General features: G+C 44.4%; 2 protein-coding genes across 2 annotated transcripts; one reads left to right on the plus strand and one right to left on the minus strand.

The window, feature by feature from the left end:
• Nucleotides 1–324: 324 nt before the first annotated feature.
• Bfra_004207 (putative denitrification regulatory protein nirq protein) lies at nt 325–15,324 on the minus strand (the record flags this gene model as incomplete). The annotated part of the gene is made up of 3 exons (XM_037334613.1): nt 325–7,605; nt 7,664–7,984; nt 8,050–15,324. 3 exons carry the CDS (start codon nt 15,322–15,324, stop codon nt 325–327), a joined length of 14,877 nt encoding a protein of 4,958 aa, XP_037193147.1.
• A 194-nt stretch (nt 15,325–15,518) lies between these two features.
• Nucleotides 15,519–16,148, plus strand: Bfra_004208 (putative mitochondrial 54s ribosomal protein mnp1 protein; the record flags this gene model as incomplete). Its single annotated transcript, XM_037334614.1, has 2 exons — nt 15,519–15,756; nt 15,828–16,148. The coding sequence occupies exons 1-2, from the start codon at nt 15,535–15,537 to the stop codon at nt 16,146–16,148; spliced, it is 543 nt and encodes a 180-aa protein (XP_037193148.1). The 5' UTR covers nt 15,519–15,534.
• Nucleotides 16,149–18,739: the final 2,591 nt, after the last annotated feature.

Raw genomic sequence — 18,739 nt, forward strand, 5'->3', positions numbered from 1 at the left:
CTATCATTTTAGTCATCATCGTTGGCTAATTGGAATACCCATGTAGTCTCTTCAAACGGGGATCGTTGAGTATGATCTTATTATCACATTGTTTGAGAAGAATGTCAAGTATATATAAATGAGTTGAAGGTTCGATTCAATGCGCAGCAGTTGGAAAATCAAATAACTTTTCATTGCGATCTACAAAATTCCATACAGACAGCTAAACCCCAAACTATCCACAAATCAGCCAGCTAACTCCCTTGCTCCTGCAAATATGCCGAACCGCAAAAAAGTATCAATACAAATGTACAGTCTAATATAGGCACTCTTCGAAACCATCTATCAGCCACTGCCAACAACCTCCCCAAACCACTGTCTCAATACTCCCGCCAACACACCTGGCAATTCTCCTACATCTCCGACTACAACATAATATCTAAATGGGAAAGTATCCAGATATCTCTCAATCTTCACTTCACTTCTTCCTGTCATCTCATTGTTCACAAACTTAGCTTCCTTAAGATCCAACACACTTTCTCCCTTCTTCTTAGTTCTCACATCATCCACAATCACAAATACCATCAGTATTCTTTCCTCCTCCGCTTCTCTCAATAATCGTCTGATATTATCGTGTTCGGAAGAACTACAAACACCATCTGAGATGATCAAAGATATTTGCCAAAGATCCGCAGGAGATGATGATGCCTTTTGCCTCGCGGTACGGAACAAATTGACACTCTCGCGAATGAGTCTTGTGATATCTGTTCGCGATTGCTCGAAGCCAAAATTCTCAAAGATAACAGGTCCAGCCTCAGAGCTAAAGGGCACATCGAATTCATGTGCTACCTTAACGTTCTCTCCAAATCCAACGACACATATCTCACCAACCTCAAGCATAGCGAGAGATCTTGAGATCATGACTAATGTCTCCATTGCGAGACTTCCGGAGCCGGATTCTCCCATGGATTTGGAGTCGTCGACAGCGAGCATGATTTGGTAAGAACGTTTGGAAGGGATACTGCGACGCATCCAAATCTTATCGCGCTTAAACGAAGAGGCAATGTAAGGAATGATTCGTTTGATGTTAAGGCGTTTACCAGTACGGAAATCACCTCGCATTTTGGTTGCCAGTGTAGGAGCGAGGATTAATCGGAGTTGCTCAGTCAAGGACAGGGAAAGTGGACGTGTGATGGATTCGTAATGAGTCCATTGAGCGCGAGCTTCGGTTGCAGATCGAACAGAAATAGTGGTACTAGGATCAAGATGAGTGTTGTCGAGTTGTGTGTCAACTTCTTCGATATCTTCATCCATATCCTCGTTGGCTTGAGCGTGAGTGTTGTCGTCCATATTGTCATCCATATTGTTATTGGCTTGATGGATAGAAGCACCTGCTCGACCTTCATATGCGTTGGATGGTTCCTTTGCTTCTAGAGTATCATCTTCGAGATCCATAACATCTTCGTCAATGTCATCTTTATCAACTTCATCTGGCTGGAAGATCTCTGGCATGTCTTGAGTTTCCGGATCGACAGCCATGGATTCATCAAGAGCATGAGCTTGTTCTTCTGTAGCAGTGCCTAAGGCTTGAGTGTCCGCTTCAGCGTCTTCGTCTTGCAAATGTTGAAACTCATTGCTTTCTGTTCCCATATCAATGTTCTGATCTTGAGCTTGGTCTTGTTGCTCAGTAGGCTCTCTAATTTGGGATTGTTGACGATGCCATTTCTCGAGAGCATCTCCAAGCTTCTTGAATGGTTGGGCAGTAGGGCTATCTTCAGTGTCATCTTGAGTGTTCTGTGGCGCATCACCTGCAGCTTGTCGACCCTTTTCACCATCTTCGGCAGCTGATTGTTTGTTCTCAGATGAATCGCCACCTTGACCACCATCATCTCTTTGAGCCTTGCTGTTGGAGTCGGCATTTTTATCGGCTTCATTGTCGTCCTGATCCTCGCCAACACCTTGAACATCACTTGGGACAGCGTTCTCGGTATCGGCTGTTGCTTCATCCTCGCGATCACGCAACAAACCTTCTTGATCTTCCGGTTGTTGTTGTTCTTCTTCTGGCTCTTCATCAGCTTTCTCGCCGGCCTCCTCTGTCTTCTCCCCTTCTGCATCTTTTTCTTCATCCAAATCAATAATATCCATCTCATCGCCCATATCTTGATCTTCCTGGCCATCGGCATTCTCGGCATCCGCTTCTTCTTTTCCATCATTTGCGACTTCATCTGTTTCTTTGGCCTCGTCTTCCATATCCGGAAGATCATCCATCCCATCATCCATCCCATCATCACTACCATCGCTCCCCTCTTTCTCTTCTCCATCCAATTGCATATCGTCAGGTAAATCCAAAGCATCCCCTTCATCGGCATGTGGGTCATGCTTTTCTACATCATCTTGTTGCTGAACCTCCTCACTTTGCTCAGCTCCTGCCATCTCCTCCTCCTCTTCTTCCCCATCATTACCCTCATCACCCTCTCCAGATTCTTTGTTGTTTTCTTGAGCCGCGACTTGCTCGTCTTTGGAAGTCTTTCCTTTTGATTCATCCCCTTCTTGATCTTTCTCAGCTTGCTCATTATCACCATCCCACATCTTCTCATCCACTGCATTAGGGTCTAAATCATCCACATCTCCAGCTTCTTCGTCCATCTCATCACCATCTTTTTCTTCATCTCCTGAGCCTTCCTCATCTTCTTTCTCCTCAGCCTCTCCCATTTGACCTTCCATCTCGCCATCAGCCATATCAACCGCATCTTGTTCATCTTCAATTTCTCCTCTCTCTTCCTTGTTTGGTTCCTGAGCCAACTCATCAAGATCTTCATCTTCTCCAATATCTTTGCTTATATCCTCAGCACCTTCTCCATCGCCAAGTCCAGTTCCCCCTTCTAATTTCTCGGTCTTGCCATCTTGTGCATCCTGTTTCTCTGATGGTGTACAGAAACCTTGTGATGCAATTTGTGTAAAAGTCTTGGCAAGAATGTATGAAGTTTTGCATGTTGAACGATGTAACGTAGCGTATCGAGCAATGCTTTCTTCCAATGTGCTATAGTATTGTTGGATGATTGGAAGGGCAACTGCAAATATCGCACCAGCGCTTCGACTAACATTGTCATCTGCAAGATTGAGACATTGAAGGATAGCAAAGGATTGCTTAATTTGCTCAGCAACATTGTCACAGTGGAGAGCTTTGATGCTATTTAAGAGTGTAGTATCGCTCTTGATGAGCCAACCTTGATCTTCAGTTGACGTCGGCAGATCGCCAATGGATTTGTGATATTTCTCCACGGCGGCTAAGATTGTGTTGCAAACAGTGGAAAGCTTCTGGTCGAGATCTTCCAGGAGAGTCTTGGTAGAAATAGCTGTGGCCGATGATGAGTTGATGGCAGTCCAAGGTAAGATTTGATCAAGGATGAACCCTAGGTCTGGACGTTGCTCGATAAGATTTCCCAAATCAATTTTTAGCTGCTCAGTGGCATCATTGATAGCCATTTCGAGTTCTAAGCGTTGAGTTGACACAATGCCAGATGGTAGAACAGATGACGAAGACCATCTGGTCCGAAGATCAACGAATATATCTTTCCACGAGGACAAGCTTTCCACAACTGGTTTAGCATCAATCTTTCCAAGTTTTGCATGCGTGTTAACAAGCTCCAGTCCAACACTCAGGATGTTTGGCAACCACTGCAGAACATTCTCGTGGTTAGAGATTGTACTAGTTGTCTTGAGCTCATATATTTCCGGAGCCCAAAGTCCCTTCGCCATTTTAATGACATTTCGCAAGACCGTCATGTTTGCCATTGCATTTGAGAGACTGTTGCGTTGGTCCAAGAGAGCTTGCAACAAGCCTTCCAAGAATCCAGTACTTCTAGCTACCTCTGCGCCACTTAGATCGTCAGAATGTTGTCTTGATGCCTCTCTTGCTCTTGGAGCAAGCTCCACTGTCTTGTGAAAGTAGTACTCTAGATCTTGAGAGCCGTTTGGAGAGATATAATTCGTGTTTGCCAGAACGAGAGACAGTGAGTCTTGCTTGGCAAGTGCGTTGGCACCCAAGTTATATTTGATTCCCATTTGACGAAGGTCTTTCAATGTATCTGCGAAGAGTTTGCGCTTTTGAGATTTAAGATGTTTGACAGTATCTTTGTTGTCTTCCGTAAGGACCGACGGAGTGGCTTTTTGTAACTCCGATGTTGACGTGATGATATTCTCCAGGAATGACTCAAGATAGCTTGATCCGTCCACCGAAGACGCAAGCAATTGACTTTTATCTACCATCATACTGACGGTGTTAGATACATTGACAAATCTCTTGGGTTTTTGTGTCCAACTAGGAACTGTGGAAGCGCATAATGCGAGGGCAGATTGGTCGACGGTTGGAAATTGTGTTGGGGAGAGGTAGCCTATGCCGGCTTCATTGGCAGCGACTTCATCAGGGAGTCCTTGTTTGATAAGTGAGTCCATAGATTGGCCAAGTAGTGCTCGATACTTTCGAACAATTTTGAAAAGCTTATGATGAGATCTCTTGGCACTGTCGCGTAAGGCAACAATATTTGTGTCTTTCCAGCTTGCAAGAAGTAGCACATCGCGCATGGCTTTCTCTAGCGATACTCGACCCCTCTTCAAGCTATCCTCTACTGACTTTTCGTACCTCGAATAAAGAGCGATGAAATTGGCCAGAGCGCTCGCAATGATAAACAGGTTTGGATAGTCCAATACAAGAAGATCAACGTGTTTCTCTAGTTGCTTCAACAACTTAAGACGTTGCACATATTGGCCCATTATAGCTGTTGAAAAATAGGTCCCAAGATCTTGTAGGAGCTTTTGGGCATATGCTTTGAGTTCTTCAACAGACTCACATATTGTGAGTGGACCGGCAACAATTGTCTGATATGCGACGAACCACCAGGATCTTGCATCGTCGTCGCACTGTTTGTTTTCCATGTCAAACAATTTGGCCCATGTTGATAATTCGAGACGACGCCAGTTTACTATCGTAGCAGTCAAATTGTCGTATAGAGGGAGTGCAGAATTTGCACGACTTGCCCATCCACCAAATTGCCATTCGTGCATGAAGCCATGAACTTTCTCTACCTTGGTTATGATCTTCGCAAGTGGCTCCGTGTGACGGAATTGAAGCAATTCTTTACATGAGATCATGACATCTTCAAGGGGTTGCATGTGCGCAATCTCGTCCACAGCTTGGAGTTCTCTGAATCTTGTTTGCACTTGATGAATCAAACTGACTAACTTGCGAGTCTCCGGCAGATTTGCGTCGGTGTAGAAATTATAATTTTCCGGGACCGTGGCGGAAGAACTCAAAGCGTCAATCTTATCACTTAGTAGTAATAGCGAGCCTGGAAGGAGAGATTTGATCCTGTTCTGATCCCCAAATCCGGAGTCACTTCCATGGAGTTTGCCCATATGGGCAGAAATGTGCTTGATTAAAGACATGATACTTTCAGATGGTAATGGTCCACCCAAGAAAATATCGCCGTGTACACGAGCTAAAGAGACAGCAATATCTCTGACATTTTGTTGCTGTGGTATGGCACTTGACGCGCTTGGATTCTCTTCATCATATGAGGGGAAAAGCTCATTAAATTGTTCTTGGTCGATCTCGTCTTCGTCTTCAGCACTTCCGCGGAATCTGTACAAGCCCGACCTCGTTTCCCCTTCAAGTCTATCGGCGTCAAGCTTCTTGGTCCATTGCTCGTAACATGAATGAATAGACGTAAAGAGTGCTTCACGGGTTTGTGAATCTATGGAATCAACACTCTCAATTGTCGTAGTAGTAGCCATCAATGTCAAGTATTCTAATGGCTGACCAGATACAATCTCTTCATCGATAGACCTAGGAGTGCCCCCTAAAAATGGCGTTGCTTTACTTAGAGCCAAAGCTGCCTTGCTATTATTTGATGGATCCTTTGATACGAGTGCCGCCATGTACAATCCTATTTGGAGACAGCGAAGAATATTTATCACAGGTGTGGTAAGATCGCTATATGAATGAAAGCGTTCCGAAAGACGACGTATAATTTGAAGGACGTTGTTCTGAATAAGTTTGATTTCGTTCAAGACATCTTGATCGTCATTTATCAAATATTGATAGATTTTTGATGCAATAGCAGGCGAGGGTAGAACAACTTTCAAGAGGTTCTTGAATTCACCCTGAAGCTTGTCCAACTCGGAAACTGCTGGCCGATAAACTTGCTCTGATGCTTCTGGAGGGGCACCAATTTCTACTATATCTGCTTCAAGAAGTTGGCAGCGGAGATTCGATTCTTGGCCAGAGAAGAGACGCTCGAATTTTTGAAGGGCATCGAGCTTATCTTGCAACTCCCGGATTACTTCTTCGTGCCTCTGTTGCTCAAGTCGCTGTCTCTTGTCGGGATCAAATGCTCGATCGGGGACGTAAAGGGAAATGCAGCCCACAGCAAAATGGACCCACGCTAAAGCCGAATACTGCATATTATCTCTAGGCGACTTAATCGCAGCTTCCATGGCGAAAATTGCCATTTCAATATCGGAATTGGTATCTGTATTAATTAATGACTGGTCATTGAAATGTTTTGCTTGATGAGCGGAAATCGCTTCATAAAGGTTTTCTAGAGTGATTTTGTGCCAGGTTTCAGTAACATCCTGTGAAGCAAGAATTTCTTTTCTGTTCAGATAATCATTTGTGATTTGCTCACCGTGTGCGCCGATAATTGTCGACGTGAGATGAGAAAGGACTTGATTGATAGCCACCAGTTGGCTGCTGGATATTATTCCACTAGACTTTGCAAGCTTTTCTGCCATGACAGGCAGCTCAGACTCAAGCAACCTCAGTGACTTGAGGTCAACTTCGCTGATGATGTTCATTTGATGCAAGAAATCTGTTGAAAAGCTGTTTGCAATAGGCTGAAGGCCATGATCACCAGACCATAAATAGTCGATATTCTGTAGCAGCCATGAAGTTGTGCTTGATGTATTCAGACGCATTTGTGACGTGATTGGATGATCGGCAAGAACAACGGTTTCGATGTCTACCATATCACCAGTTTGATGATTTAATGCCAGAGCTGCAAGAACTTGAAATTGTCTCAGAGCTTCGAATTGGTCATGTAAGAACGGGCGCGGACTATCCTCCTCAGAGTCAACAGTCTTCTCGAGGGTTTCAATCTCCGATGTCAAAGTTTGAATGAGAGCAGCTCCATCCACATCCGAGGACAAGAGAAGTTGATGTGCTTTCACGAGGGAAGTCATGATACCTCCAAGCTCAGCGACTGAGATTGAAGCTTTCCATCGCAGAGCATCAAACCTCACAGCCAGTTTCTCCATCTGATCCATGGTTTGCATGACTTCGAATTTGGTGGGAACGATAGGCCGGAGTTGCTTCCAGAGCAACTCCATGCTTAGTCCCGTCGTCAACTTGAATCCGGAAGCGAAACTTGTTTGTAAGTTCGAGACAAAGGTTGTGATTAGCGAGTTCTGCTCATCAACCAGAGGGTTATTCTTGATAAGTTCCTCCATGACTGTATTTCCGATTGCCAAATGGGACTGGAATGTCGCTTCTTCGAACGTTGACGCAGTGACAAGATTGAAGGTACTCCACCAATAGCGAATTAGAGAAGTGATAATTTGCTTTCGGAACTAGATTGGGATTAGAAAGAACGCAAGCAAGTGCAATGATGTTTGTCTGAGAACTTACCTTGCAACTATCATTTGCCGTAACGTGAACATTCAAATAAGAATTAATGGATCCAAGTGTATGCATCAAAAAGTGGGAGACTCGTAAGGTGGAGTCCTTTGCTACTGAAGCTACTCTGTCACTAACCATAGATCGTTGGAGGCGGTTCATTTGGGAAGGCTTAAGGGTTTCAATGACAGATTCCTGTTCTTGATGGGCCTCTAATGCAGCTGCAATTTGAAGTTTATACTCCAGGCATGCTGCAATCCAATAAACCTGAGATTCATTGGAAGCGAATTGCAGTAATGGCACCAATGGCGAGTTTTGGAGAGGATGGATGATCTACATTTTTCATTTGCGCTATCAGTACATTGTTTAACTATGAAAGGGACTGCACGGTCACTAACCTGTGCGTCACTGAAGCCTGCGGGTAACAAGGTCTTCTTCGCAACTTTATTCAATAACTCTCCCACGGCATTTCTCAAATCGCGGCTGTCTTCGGACTGGTATAACTGCATATATTGTCGAGATATTGTCGACAATCTTGTGGTAGGTATCCCCTGTTGCTCAAGACTTCGGGCCACGCTTTCAGCATATCTTGTAAGAAGAGGTAAATCGGACCAAGCCAAGTTATCGAGTGCGATACGATTGATAAGATCTGCCTGGCTAAGATCTGAACATTGAAGGTCTAGAACTTTTGACACTTGGCGATATCTCTGAAGTGTGGCTTCTGGCAGAATAGAAAACTGAGTGCCGGTATTGGGGTCGTTCTCTGATGAGAGCGGCCCCAGGAAAATCTCAACCGCACGATTTCTCATAGCACGCGATAGCTCCCCAAATCGAGGATCCATTGTTAGGAAAATTCTAAAATCGGCATGTGGTTTGACAATCTTTGGCTCTCCATCTGGTCCGCAATGTTCATTGATACTAAGAAATCCATTCGGTTCAAGTAGCGAATTAAGTCTGTCCAATACGGAAGCACTGCATAAATTAGCATTATCAAGCACTAACCATTTTCCTTGCTCCAATGCCTTGATCAAGATGCCATCTACCCATTCAAACCTGGCATTCTCGACGGCCATAGGGCGACTTGAAAAAGTTTCGCACGTCTCTGCCAATGCTCCAAATTCTGGTAACGAGCTTGCTTGTTCCAGCTGTCGAAGATGGAGAGAAATCTCCTGGAAAGAGAAAGAGGAATTCATGGCATCCTTTCTCAAAATATCGAGAACTTTGATTGCATCTTCGGGAATCTGTTGGGGAATTGTGCTAAGTATACGACTTTCCATAAACTCGAGAAGCTCTTGTAAAAATTTGCTGGCAGCTCGTCGCGGATCAACTTGCTCAAATCCACCTACTAGATCCATGGTATCGATGTCTGCGTTCAAAGGGAATACCGTGAGAGATTTACCACTAGCAGCAGCAACATGCTCAAGAAGTGTAGACTTTCCAGAGCCTGATGATCCTACTAAAATACAAGGTAGATTTTGTTGGACACACATGATTAGCGACTCCAACTCCGGAAGGCGGTTAACAGGGTCAACTTGTGGAAATGCAGTGCGTTGGTAGAGTACATGTCGTGGCATGTGTGCTATTCCTACCTGATAGGCGGCCGAGCTCATGTTCTGATAGAATTGACGAAATGGTACATCTGAGCCGAACACCTGCGCAAACACTCCATCCAGCTCTTCTCTGTCCTTGGTAGTTCTAAAACGCTGTCGAAATATTAAATTCAAAAAATCGGCTGGGCCTCGATTAGCAAGGAATGGAGCTGACGACGTCAACAAGTGCAACCATCGAAGGATATCTCGCAAATTAAACTCCCAAGGACCGCCTTGGGAGCCAAACTTCCGCTTGTGTACAATCTCGTCTTCTAGTCGGGTGACAAAATCGATGATGGTTGTGATTAATTCCTGTGGCATAGAAGGGAAATTATGCTGGCAAATTAGTTTCATATCATCATCTCTAAACACATCAGCATAGACAACAGTAAATCGATTCACAAAAGAACTGGGGAGACCCTTTCTGCCGCCACCTTGGTGGTGAGGATTTTGAGCGGCAAAAACAGAGAAGTTCGGATGGCGTTTGAACGTCTGGTCCAACTCTGAGATATAGACCTCTCCACGGTGATCAAGACAAGCATTCAAACCTTCGAGAACCGATTGAGAGGCAAGATTCATCTCGTCTAGAAGTACCCATTCTCCTCGTTGCATTGCTTGAAGGAATGGAGCATCGCGCCACGCGAAATGTCCAGCCTCGGCACCTTCAACAGGAACGTCTGATCCAAACAAATCCATAAGATCAGTTTGCTCTGACAAATTGATACGAGTCAGCGGTCTATTGCAAGCACGTGCTAATGCTGCAATCAAGGTCGTCTTGCCAACACCAGGGCTACCTTCGATAAGTATGGGCTTTTGAACTTGGAGGGCACGAAGTACACGCATGCCGTTGAGTTTCGTCGTAGGCGCATCGAAGGCAAACCCTGGGTCGCTGTCAGAGCCAGCCAATTTTGGAGCATGGAAGCCGCCCATGGAGATGTGACTATCCTGGTCTTGAAATTGTATTGGTGTAAAGTATATGGCATTGACATCATGGTTGAGTAAAGCACCCAATTGATGGAGGCATTTTGCACGTTCCTCATGAATCGTTTCCGGATTAATTGCCAAGAGAGCAGCTGGATTTGCTCCAAGGGTATCAATATAAACCATAGCCGCACCATGAAGAACAGCGTAGTGGGGATTGGTAGTCGAGCATTCATTCATGAATTTGATCCATGCCAAGATATCACGAACAGATATTGAGGTCGAGGATGTAGATCGATATGTTTCACCAAACCATTCTGCAAACTTGACCATGGGCTCCGAAAATTGTTTCATCTTGGGATTTAACTTGGCTTCCACAATTTGAATGACATCTGCATGGTCTGACAAGGCTGGAACCCAGATTTCCGTAAATCTGTTTCGAAGAGCGGGTGACAATTCCCTCTTACCGTAATCACCTCCAGGGTTCATAGTCGCAAAAAATTGGAACCCGTCAGCAGCCTGGACGAACGAGTTCTCTACACCCTTCTCTGCCAGCAAAATTGTTCTATGTGACTCCAAAACGGAATTTAATCTCTCCAACACTGAATCGTCTGCGAGTGATATTTCGTCAAGTAAAAAGAACTGACCTTCCTTCAAAGCTTGCACGAGACTTCCATCAGACCACTCGAAGAGTGCCTTGGCCTTGATTTGATTGAGTTTAATTCGCGATGACAGATCGATGGGTATCTGAGAAACGGATGTTTCTGGAAGAGATTTATATGTAGCCAACAATGAGTCGAGATCCTCAGAATCCGATTGACCTTGACCAACCCCATCCAACGACTGCAGAAGATCTTTTTTGAGCAGCTCCAAGACAGAGGCTCTGTTTCGTACTGGTCTTTGAGCTCCAATAAGATCTCCTGTCTCTGTATTTTGATGTGCGTTTACGATGTGAAGAGTCTTTCCAAATGCTTCAGCTAGCATCTGGCATACAGTAGTCTTACCGCATCCGGTTTCACCCACAAGCAACACAGGCTCATTATTGCGAAGAGCATGAGCAACCAATACATAAAGCCTGCGCATTGCCTGTGTCCAAACTACACCTTGCGAATTCGTGGTTGAATTGTAGGCTTTGATCTCTGCAAGATTGTTACCGTAAAGATCATCTATATCAATTTTGACCTTCATGACTTTCTCAATAATTTCCTTGACGGCTGCCCTCTCTTCCGAATTGCGAACACGTTCGGCAAGTAGCATGTACCCATTAGCGGCAAGCTGCTCCCTATTGTCAGCATCTCGTAGTGCCCATCGGAAAAGATCACGAAGGGTAGCGAAACTATCCTTCTGTTCGAAAAGACGTGTAGACTGCCTGAGGCGTGAAAGCTCCTTGTATACTGCGACGATTCTTCGGCAATCTGATGGCGCAACCTTCTGACTTCGTTTCTCAAGGATAAAATCGAGTTCATCTTCTGGAATGTCATCAAAATGGAGCTCAAGGAAACGATTGCGGAACGCCCGAGATAGAGTTTTACGACCACCATAAAGTCCCGGAGGATTCTGTGTTGCGAAGAGCATAAAGTTCTCATGTGGACGAACAATTTCCTGCGTTTCTGGGATGAGAAGTTCACGGTTGTCATCCAGAAGACGATTGAGTGCTTCTAAAACATCGGTAGGAGCCAAATTGAGTTCATCGAGAACAATCCAGTGGCCTTGACGGAGAGCTTGAACGAGCAAACCTTCTTGAAAACGCAGCTTTCCGTCCGAATCAGAGACATAAGTGCCCAAGTACTCTTGTAGATCAGTATGTTCGTGGTTGTTAATTCGCACAAATCTGTTTCCGCTAAACTTAGCAAGATACTCGATCATACTAGTCTTTCCGGATGAAGTTGGACCTTGAATTAAAACTGGAAAGCGACGAGTTGAAGTTGCACGGACCAAGTTGAGCATGTTACGCTCAACAAATGGCGTGATAATGTAGTGAGGTTGCTCTTGAGGGGTCTCATAACCTTGAAGCATCCAATATTGACGATCTCTTTTCTTGTTCATGAATCGTACATATTGTTTTCCATCATCTGGGTGTTTTGGCGTCTGAGCCAAAAGAGCTTGTGGGTTGCCATGGCTGTCTAACAAATGGTGCTCAATAAGTGGCATAAGCATTTTTTCGGATTCTCGATCAAGAAGAGTCAAGAACCCCATCGCAAAACCTTCGTAGAGCGCCCTACGTAAGCCATAAGACGGAGCAATCTCGGTGACGTAGGAGAGAACACGAGTCAGTGTTCGCAAACTGAAGTGCGGTACTTCATTTGCACCATCAACCAATCGCTTCTCTTCGGCGAGACGTTTTGTATTCATATAAAGACGAGCGACATCATGAGCAGCCCTTTCGTCATTGCTACTTGTTCCTTTGAGATATGCTTTAATGACAGCTAAAAGATCGTCTAAATTCTTGTCCGGACTATCGACATAGAGTTCAGTAAATCTAGAACGCAGTCCCATAGGAAGATCACGTTTTCCAACATCTGTTGCTGGATTCATGGCACCGAATATGCGGAAGTCTGGGTGTGCTTGGATCCGCTCTATTTCACCAGTTTCAGAAAGAAGAATTGAGGGAGAACCAGTACCACCATGCAACAGGTCAGCTATACTCTCAAGGGTATCTGGAGATGCCAAATTGACTTCATCAAGAAGTACCCACTCTCCATTGCGAGCTGCTTTAACAATGTTACCTTCAACGAATGAGAAAGCAAACCCTTTGGAGCCTGCAGACAACTGAATATCGAATTGGTCCAAGCTCTGCGAGAACCTTGACCAACGAGACTTCAATTTCAACAGTGACTGTAGTTTTGACTCCGTCTTTCGCCTCTTTGTTGGTTGCTCAGAGTTTGTAGGCATACTTGCTTCTTCTTTTTTGGCAAGCTCAGAAATGATTTTTTCAAACATTTTGGGAGCCTCACGCCACAATTTCGATGCCTTGCTCCATTGACTTTTTGCAACGCACTTTCCAAGTTGATCAATGTACTTCTGATTCTTTGTGGCAGAAATGCCTGTCGATGCAAAAAGATCATCAAACTCATCTTTGAGTGGGATTGCAAGACTCCTGACATTGACAGGTTTAAAGCCTCCAAGCAAATCACCGACTTCACTTTGTTGTGATAAGTTCACAGCAGTAAGTTTGAAACCCAACGAATCTGCAAGCTGCTGTACGACAGTAGTCTTACCAATACCAGTCTCTCCAACCAACAAGACTGGCTCAGCCATCCGGACCGCTACTCCGACTTGTTCAAGCAGTTTTTTGGCATGCGTTGTATTCGCAAAGGGACGGCTCTTTTTAGTGGGCTTCGTGACACGACTACTTCGTTTCTTAGACAATCGCACTCTACCAATCAAAAGCTCGTTATCGCCGTCATCGTAACGTGGAATGTGGCCAGTAAGAAAATGTTCCATGGTCTGAGGATCAATGTGCATTTCCTCAGCAATGCATGAAACCACCGATCTCCGGGATTCCTCGGAGTGTAGACTTCCTGCAAAGCAATCGGCGGCTTCTAAAAACATCTCATATTTTGTGCTGTCGGTTATAGGCTCGCTGCCGGTCTTGGATCCTGATGATGTAAGAACACTTGCTAGTCTTCTGCACCACTTCAGAAGATCCCGAGGACTTATTGGGCGGCCTATTGAAGTTCGAGTTTTGGATGCAAAAGAAGGCTTAATAGAGAGTGTGTAGAGCCGCTCGTAAACGCTGATAATTCCAGGCAAAAATTGGCGCAATATTGGGTAAGTACCTTCGATGATTTCTCGGAATTCGTCTTGATTTGGCATATGGATAGGGACACGCTGCCACATTCGTGCTCCAAGCATGTGTAATGCTGGTGGAATCTCTCCGCCACTTACATTCAAAGAGGTTCGAATGCTCGCAAGAAGCTTGAAACCTGCCTTGGCCTTGATAGTTTCACCTCGACTTGGTATTAGAAGCTCGCCTCTCTCAACAAGTGGCAGTATTACGCTGATAACTTCATTGGGAGCGCGATCAAGATCCTCGATGAAAACCCAACGCCCTTCCTTAACAGCTGTGGTTAGAACTCCTGCTCTCCAGGTGAAAGATCCGGGTGTAGATCCTGTAGCGTACATGCCAATAAGCATTTTTGCATCAGTCTGCTCATTCAAATGAAGTGTAACCATGCTTGAATCCATCCCAAGTTCCCGTGCAAAGTCATTGACCAACGAAGTCTTTCCTGCACCAGCTAACCCGTGGAGCAAGATTGGCGATGAAGACATAAGGGCCTTGGCAAAAGATTCGCTATTACGCGAGGTTGTGGTTGTTGATATGAGTTTAGATGGCTGCGAAGGATAGCCATTTGGACGAGGTAAGAGCACATCTGAATATTGAACAACCAGTGGTGAAAACTCCTGCAATACCTTTTGGGATTGAAACATCCCTGTTCCAGCGCTCAAATCCAAAGCAGCATTTTTCAGCCGCTTTTCTTCGAAGATACTAAGGAATCCATAGTCCACCATTTCGCCGTCGAAGTCCCCCATTACTGCTATTGTATTTCCAACAAATTTTGCGACCATTGCCTCCAACCTATCGTCCGATGCGAATTGAAGCTGGCAGAAGATTTTTACCGCAAGATACCGAACTGCTAAATCAGTATGTCCGAGAAGGCTTTGAATCGCGGAGCTCGAAACTGTCCCAGAGTAGGCCTGCTTGTCGAAGTTGAGAAGTCTCCATGTTGCCAGCAGAATTCGTTGCAGCGCCAGATCAGATAGACCATTGCCCAGAACGCTTGCACCATCTCCCAGGCTTATTATATTGCGAGAAGGGCCATTCTTTATAGAAGGTGTAGTTTCGGAGAGATATTTTTCGAGAAAGGTATTCAGGTGCGGCGCAAGGTATAGTATTCGTGAAAATGCTTCAATAACTTCATTTTTTTGGGTACCAGGATGCGAATTGGCAACCCATCTTGCAGCTGAGTCCGCGATTAAGGAATTAAAATATGTGAATAATTTGAGTGTTTGTTTGGGCTTCAATGCAGATATGGCGAGAGTTTCGAGGAAGTGAGGGGATTGTTGAAGATTAACGATTTCCAGAATTTCCTCTGGAAGGTTTGCTTGTAGGTTGCTTTCCATGGTTATATCAGGATTATTTCCATCCTGAATGGCCTCCATTTCGTTCAATCATGAAAATCGTGGGATATCAATTGTTTATTTCTATGCAACTATCTCGAACTTTTTTTCTTAATCGCAATCAACTTTTTTTGACGGTGCCGAAGTTTCACCGACGCGCTAGAAATTTAGCTCCACAATGCAGAAAGTCTACAAAGTCCTCATCAACAATTATAGATTATATTATCATATCGCCTCCCATACCCACACACGATGTCATTATCCTGCCAGTCCGCAGCTCGCAGCTGCATACGATCTCTCCGACCATCCTCATCCCTCCGCGTTTCCACAGCTTCCCTTGCACAAAGAAGAAATCCTTCCGCGAGATGGGCATCCACAGAGGCAGCGTCAGCGAACCCAAAGATCTCCGGGATTGTAGACCAAATCAGTCAATTGACTTTATTAGAGACAGCTGATTTAGTTGCCAGCTTAAAGGTAAGGCAATTTCTGCGAAATATATGCGCCTGAGGAAGTTTTTCGCAGTCACTGATCAACCCGTTTTCCAGTCACGACTAAATATTCCCGATATGCCAATGGGGGGATTTTCTGCTGGTCCTGCCCAAGCCGCTGCACCAGTTGAGGAGGAAGACGCTGCACCAGTACAACAAGAGAAGACTTTGTTCAACCTGAAGTTGGCTTCATTTGATGCGGGGGCAAAACCTAAGATTATCAAAGAGATCAAGAGCATGTTGGGATTAAGTTTGGTGGACAGTAAAAAGTTCGTCGAAAGTGCGCCAAAGATGATGAAGGAGGGTGTGCCAAAGGAGGAAGCCGAGAAAATTATTGCAACATTGAAGGAATTGGGAGCTGTTGTTAACATGGAATAAAAACCTCTACGAGAGGAGTTGCATAAGCCGCGGGGTTCGAAGAAATTCGGCATGTATCAATAGAGATGTGTACAAAATCTACTTCTCATCCAGGCATACATAAAGAAACTCTATATAATCTGCTGCGGCAGGTTTTGGGACAGAAGGACTATCTAGTCATCAGAGAGTCCTCGATGTCAAACCGACTTTTGTGAGGATGACACCGGAATGGATGTAGAATTCAGATCAAATCGAGTGCCCCGCACTTTAATGACTTCAATGAGTTTCGGTTAACTTTCAAATTTACAAACATGGAAGCAGACATTCATGAGAATCTTGAACAGAAGCACGAATTCTACTCTTGTAATCGTTAGTGAGTCTGATACAACCTATGCCCCGCTTCTACTTGTGTAAACATGGTTGCGCCTCTAGCAAGCGCTCAAACCAGCAAGTAGCTCCATGCTTCATGAGTTCAATAACACGAGGTGTAAGTATAGTGCGTCAAGAAGTATGTCTATCAAATGTCTATCAAACGTCTCTCCGGAGAACCGCAATTATTGTCAAAATACGAAATGGAAGACACAAGTACCACTCCACTGAGTACTATGTATCACAATGAGCACCGTATAACAGGACAAACATCCATTCATAATGAATCCTTCACGCAGTTCAAAAGTTCAAATTGGTCTGAACATCCCAGAAAGCGTACTTTCTGAAATAGCCAGCAATTGTTATTCATACTTTGATCTCAACTTCCCAAGTATCAAAGCGGCTATTCTCTTCCTATGATGTGTTGCTTTGGTATGGCCAGTGAATCTCCTCCGCCCCACTCACGTCCTCCTGATTCACCCCGGGTCATCGCGTAAGCCAACTTATCCCGAATCCGTTCATACAACCCTCTGCAACACCCTATCCACCACAAAATGCCTTCTGACATTCCTATCGTTTTTCGCAGCATACTTCCCCCACCTATCGCTCCAATTGCGGCATTGCCAGCATGCCAATTATTGTCGAACCATACATACACAGAACTATTGTGTCCACAACGCATGATATACACCTACCACATCAATCTTCGCATCACCCTCTACATCATGGTATTTCAGGATACCGAGGGAACGAAGGTTGTCGCCCCATCAAGGGTTGAGGATACATCATGCAGAAGGATCTAGCGGACTTGGTCACGGGCTGCTTAGAAGACATCATTGAAGTGAGAAAGGGGGGGTAGAGTGGATAAGTCGCTTACGATGTAAAAGTGGGTGGGGGTTGTACATCCATATCAGAATTGAAGTTCTTGTCATGAATCTACTCCTATACTCGATTTCCAACTTTTGAGTTGTTTCTCCATCTATATTCTTTCACGATATCAAGGAGAAACAGAATGGCTTGTTTTACCCAAGTCAACAAGGTTGATTTCAAGTTGTAGACCAAATTCTTCATCTTACAATTTGATGAGCCAGTGAAAACAATATTTATAGACTATTCGGTATGTGAGGAAAGACCAAAATGCATGCACTAAAGGCATAAAGAAACTCCAGCTTTCTTTCTCGGGTAGTTTTTCAAAGTCCAGATGATTTACAATTCCAAGTTATTCAAGCAAGCTTGGAATTCAACAATCCCATTATTCTTCCTAAAACAAGCTTGAATCCAGGGAACTGCCACATTCTTATTCTTCCTACCGCCTGCTTAGGTCCTAACCGAGGACACAAATTTGATTCAATTTCCCTTGATCTTTTACTCTTTCCCACAATCCTTTGCAAATTCAATACAGACAATCGATCTGCAATATCTGCAATACCTTAAAATTTTGCACTGTAATATTTCGCTAGCCTCACTAAGCAAACCTTCTCCAAAATATGTTACCATGTTCTTACAAGTCATTTTGACTCAAGGATAATTCTCCAAGCAAAGACCTTCAAATTTCTTTCAACTTTTTCTAGACTCATTGGAATGTAAATTAGATTCAACTTCACAGTTGTAGGTGTCATCGCTGCCGTCGATTTACATCTCAGTGATTGTTGACGCCCTCAGCAAAAGTGGTAACTCAAGTCAGAAGTTTGGGAAAGTCGTACACCAACTCTTACTATGAAGGAATGTTAAGAGACTATAGCTTGGGGACAGAACGTGCACACACGATCACATTGCAAGAAGCTGTCTCTTGATTCGGATCACAATTAACAAGTTCAGGAACAAATTTCAGAGAGTGCCAGCCTTGTTTGTTGAATATCGCACTACTTTGAGCTTGTGATATGTTTGGATGAGGACTGTAAAAGCTACATGTCGGAATGATGGTGATTTCATATTCAAGGCAAGGTCGATATCTTTATTGGTTAACCAGCATTAATGTAATTATTGATCAGGATAAAACAAGGGTGAGTGATATAAATGCTCGAGGAGGTGACGCAAAATACTAACCTGTCCCAGGTCGAGCAACCTCTAGCAAAAAAAGCGCGAAGCCTCACGATACCAATCCTTGCGCATCGAATCAAAATGTATACTTTGAAAGTATGCGGCGGGCACCAGACTGTATCTTGGTACATCGAAAGGCTTTACATAGTCCAAAAGATTTATTGGCACATTCAAGGCTGCGCAGTGGTCTTGTCATTCTTAGC

This window comes from Botrytis fragariae (assembly GCF_013461495.1).
Source record: "Botrytis fragariae strain BVB16 chromosome Unknown tig00000050, whole genome shotgun sequence".
Taxonomy (NCBI): Eukaryota; Fungi; Ascomycota; class Leotiomycetes; order Helotiales; family Sclerotiniaceae; genus Botrytis; species Botrytis fragariae.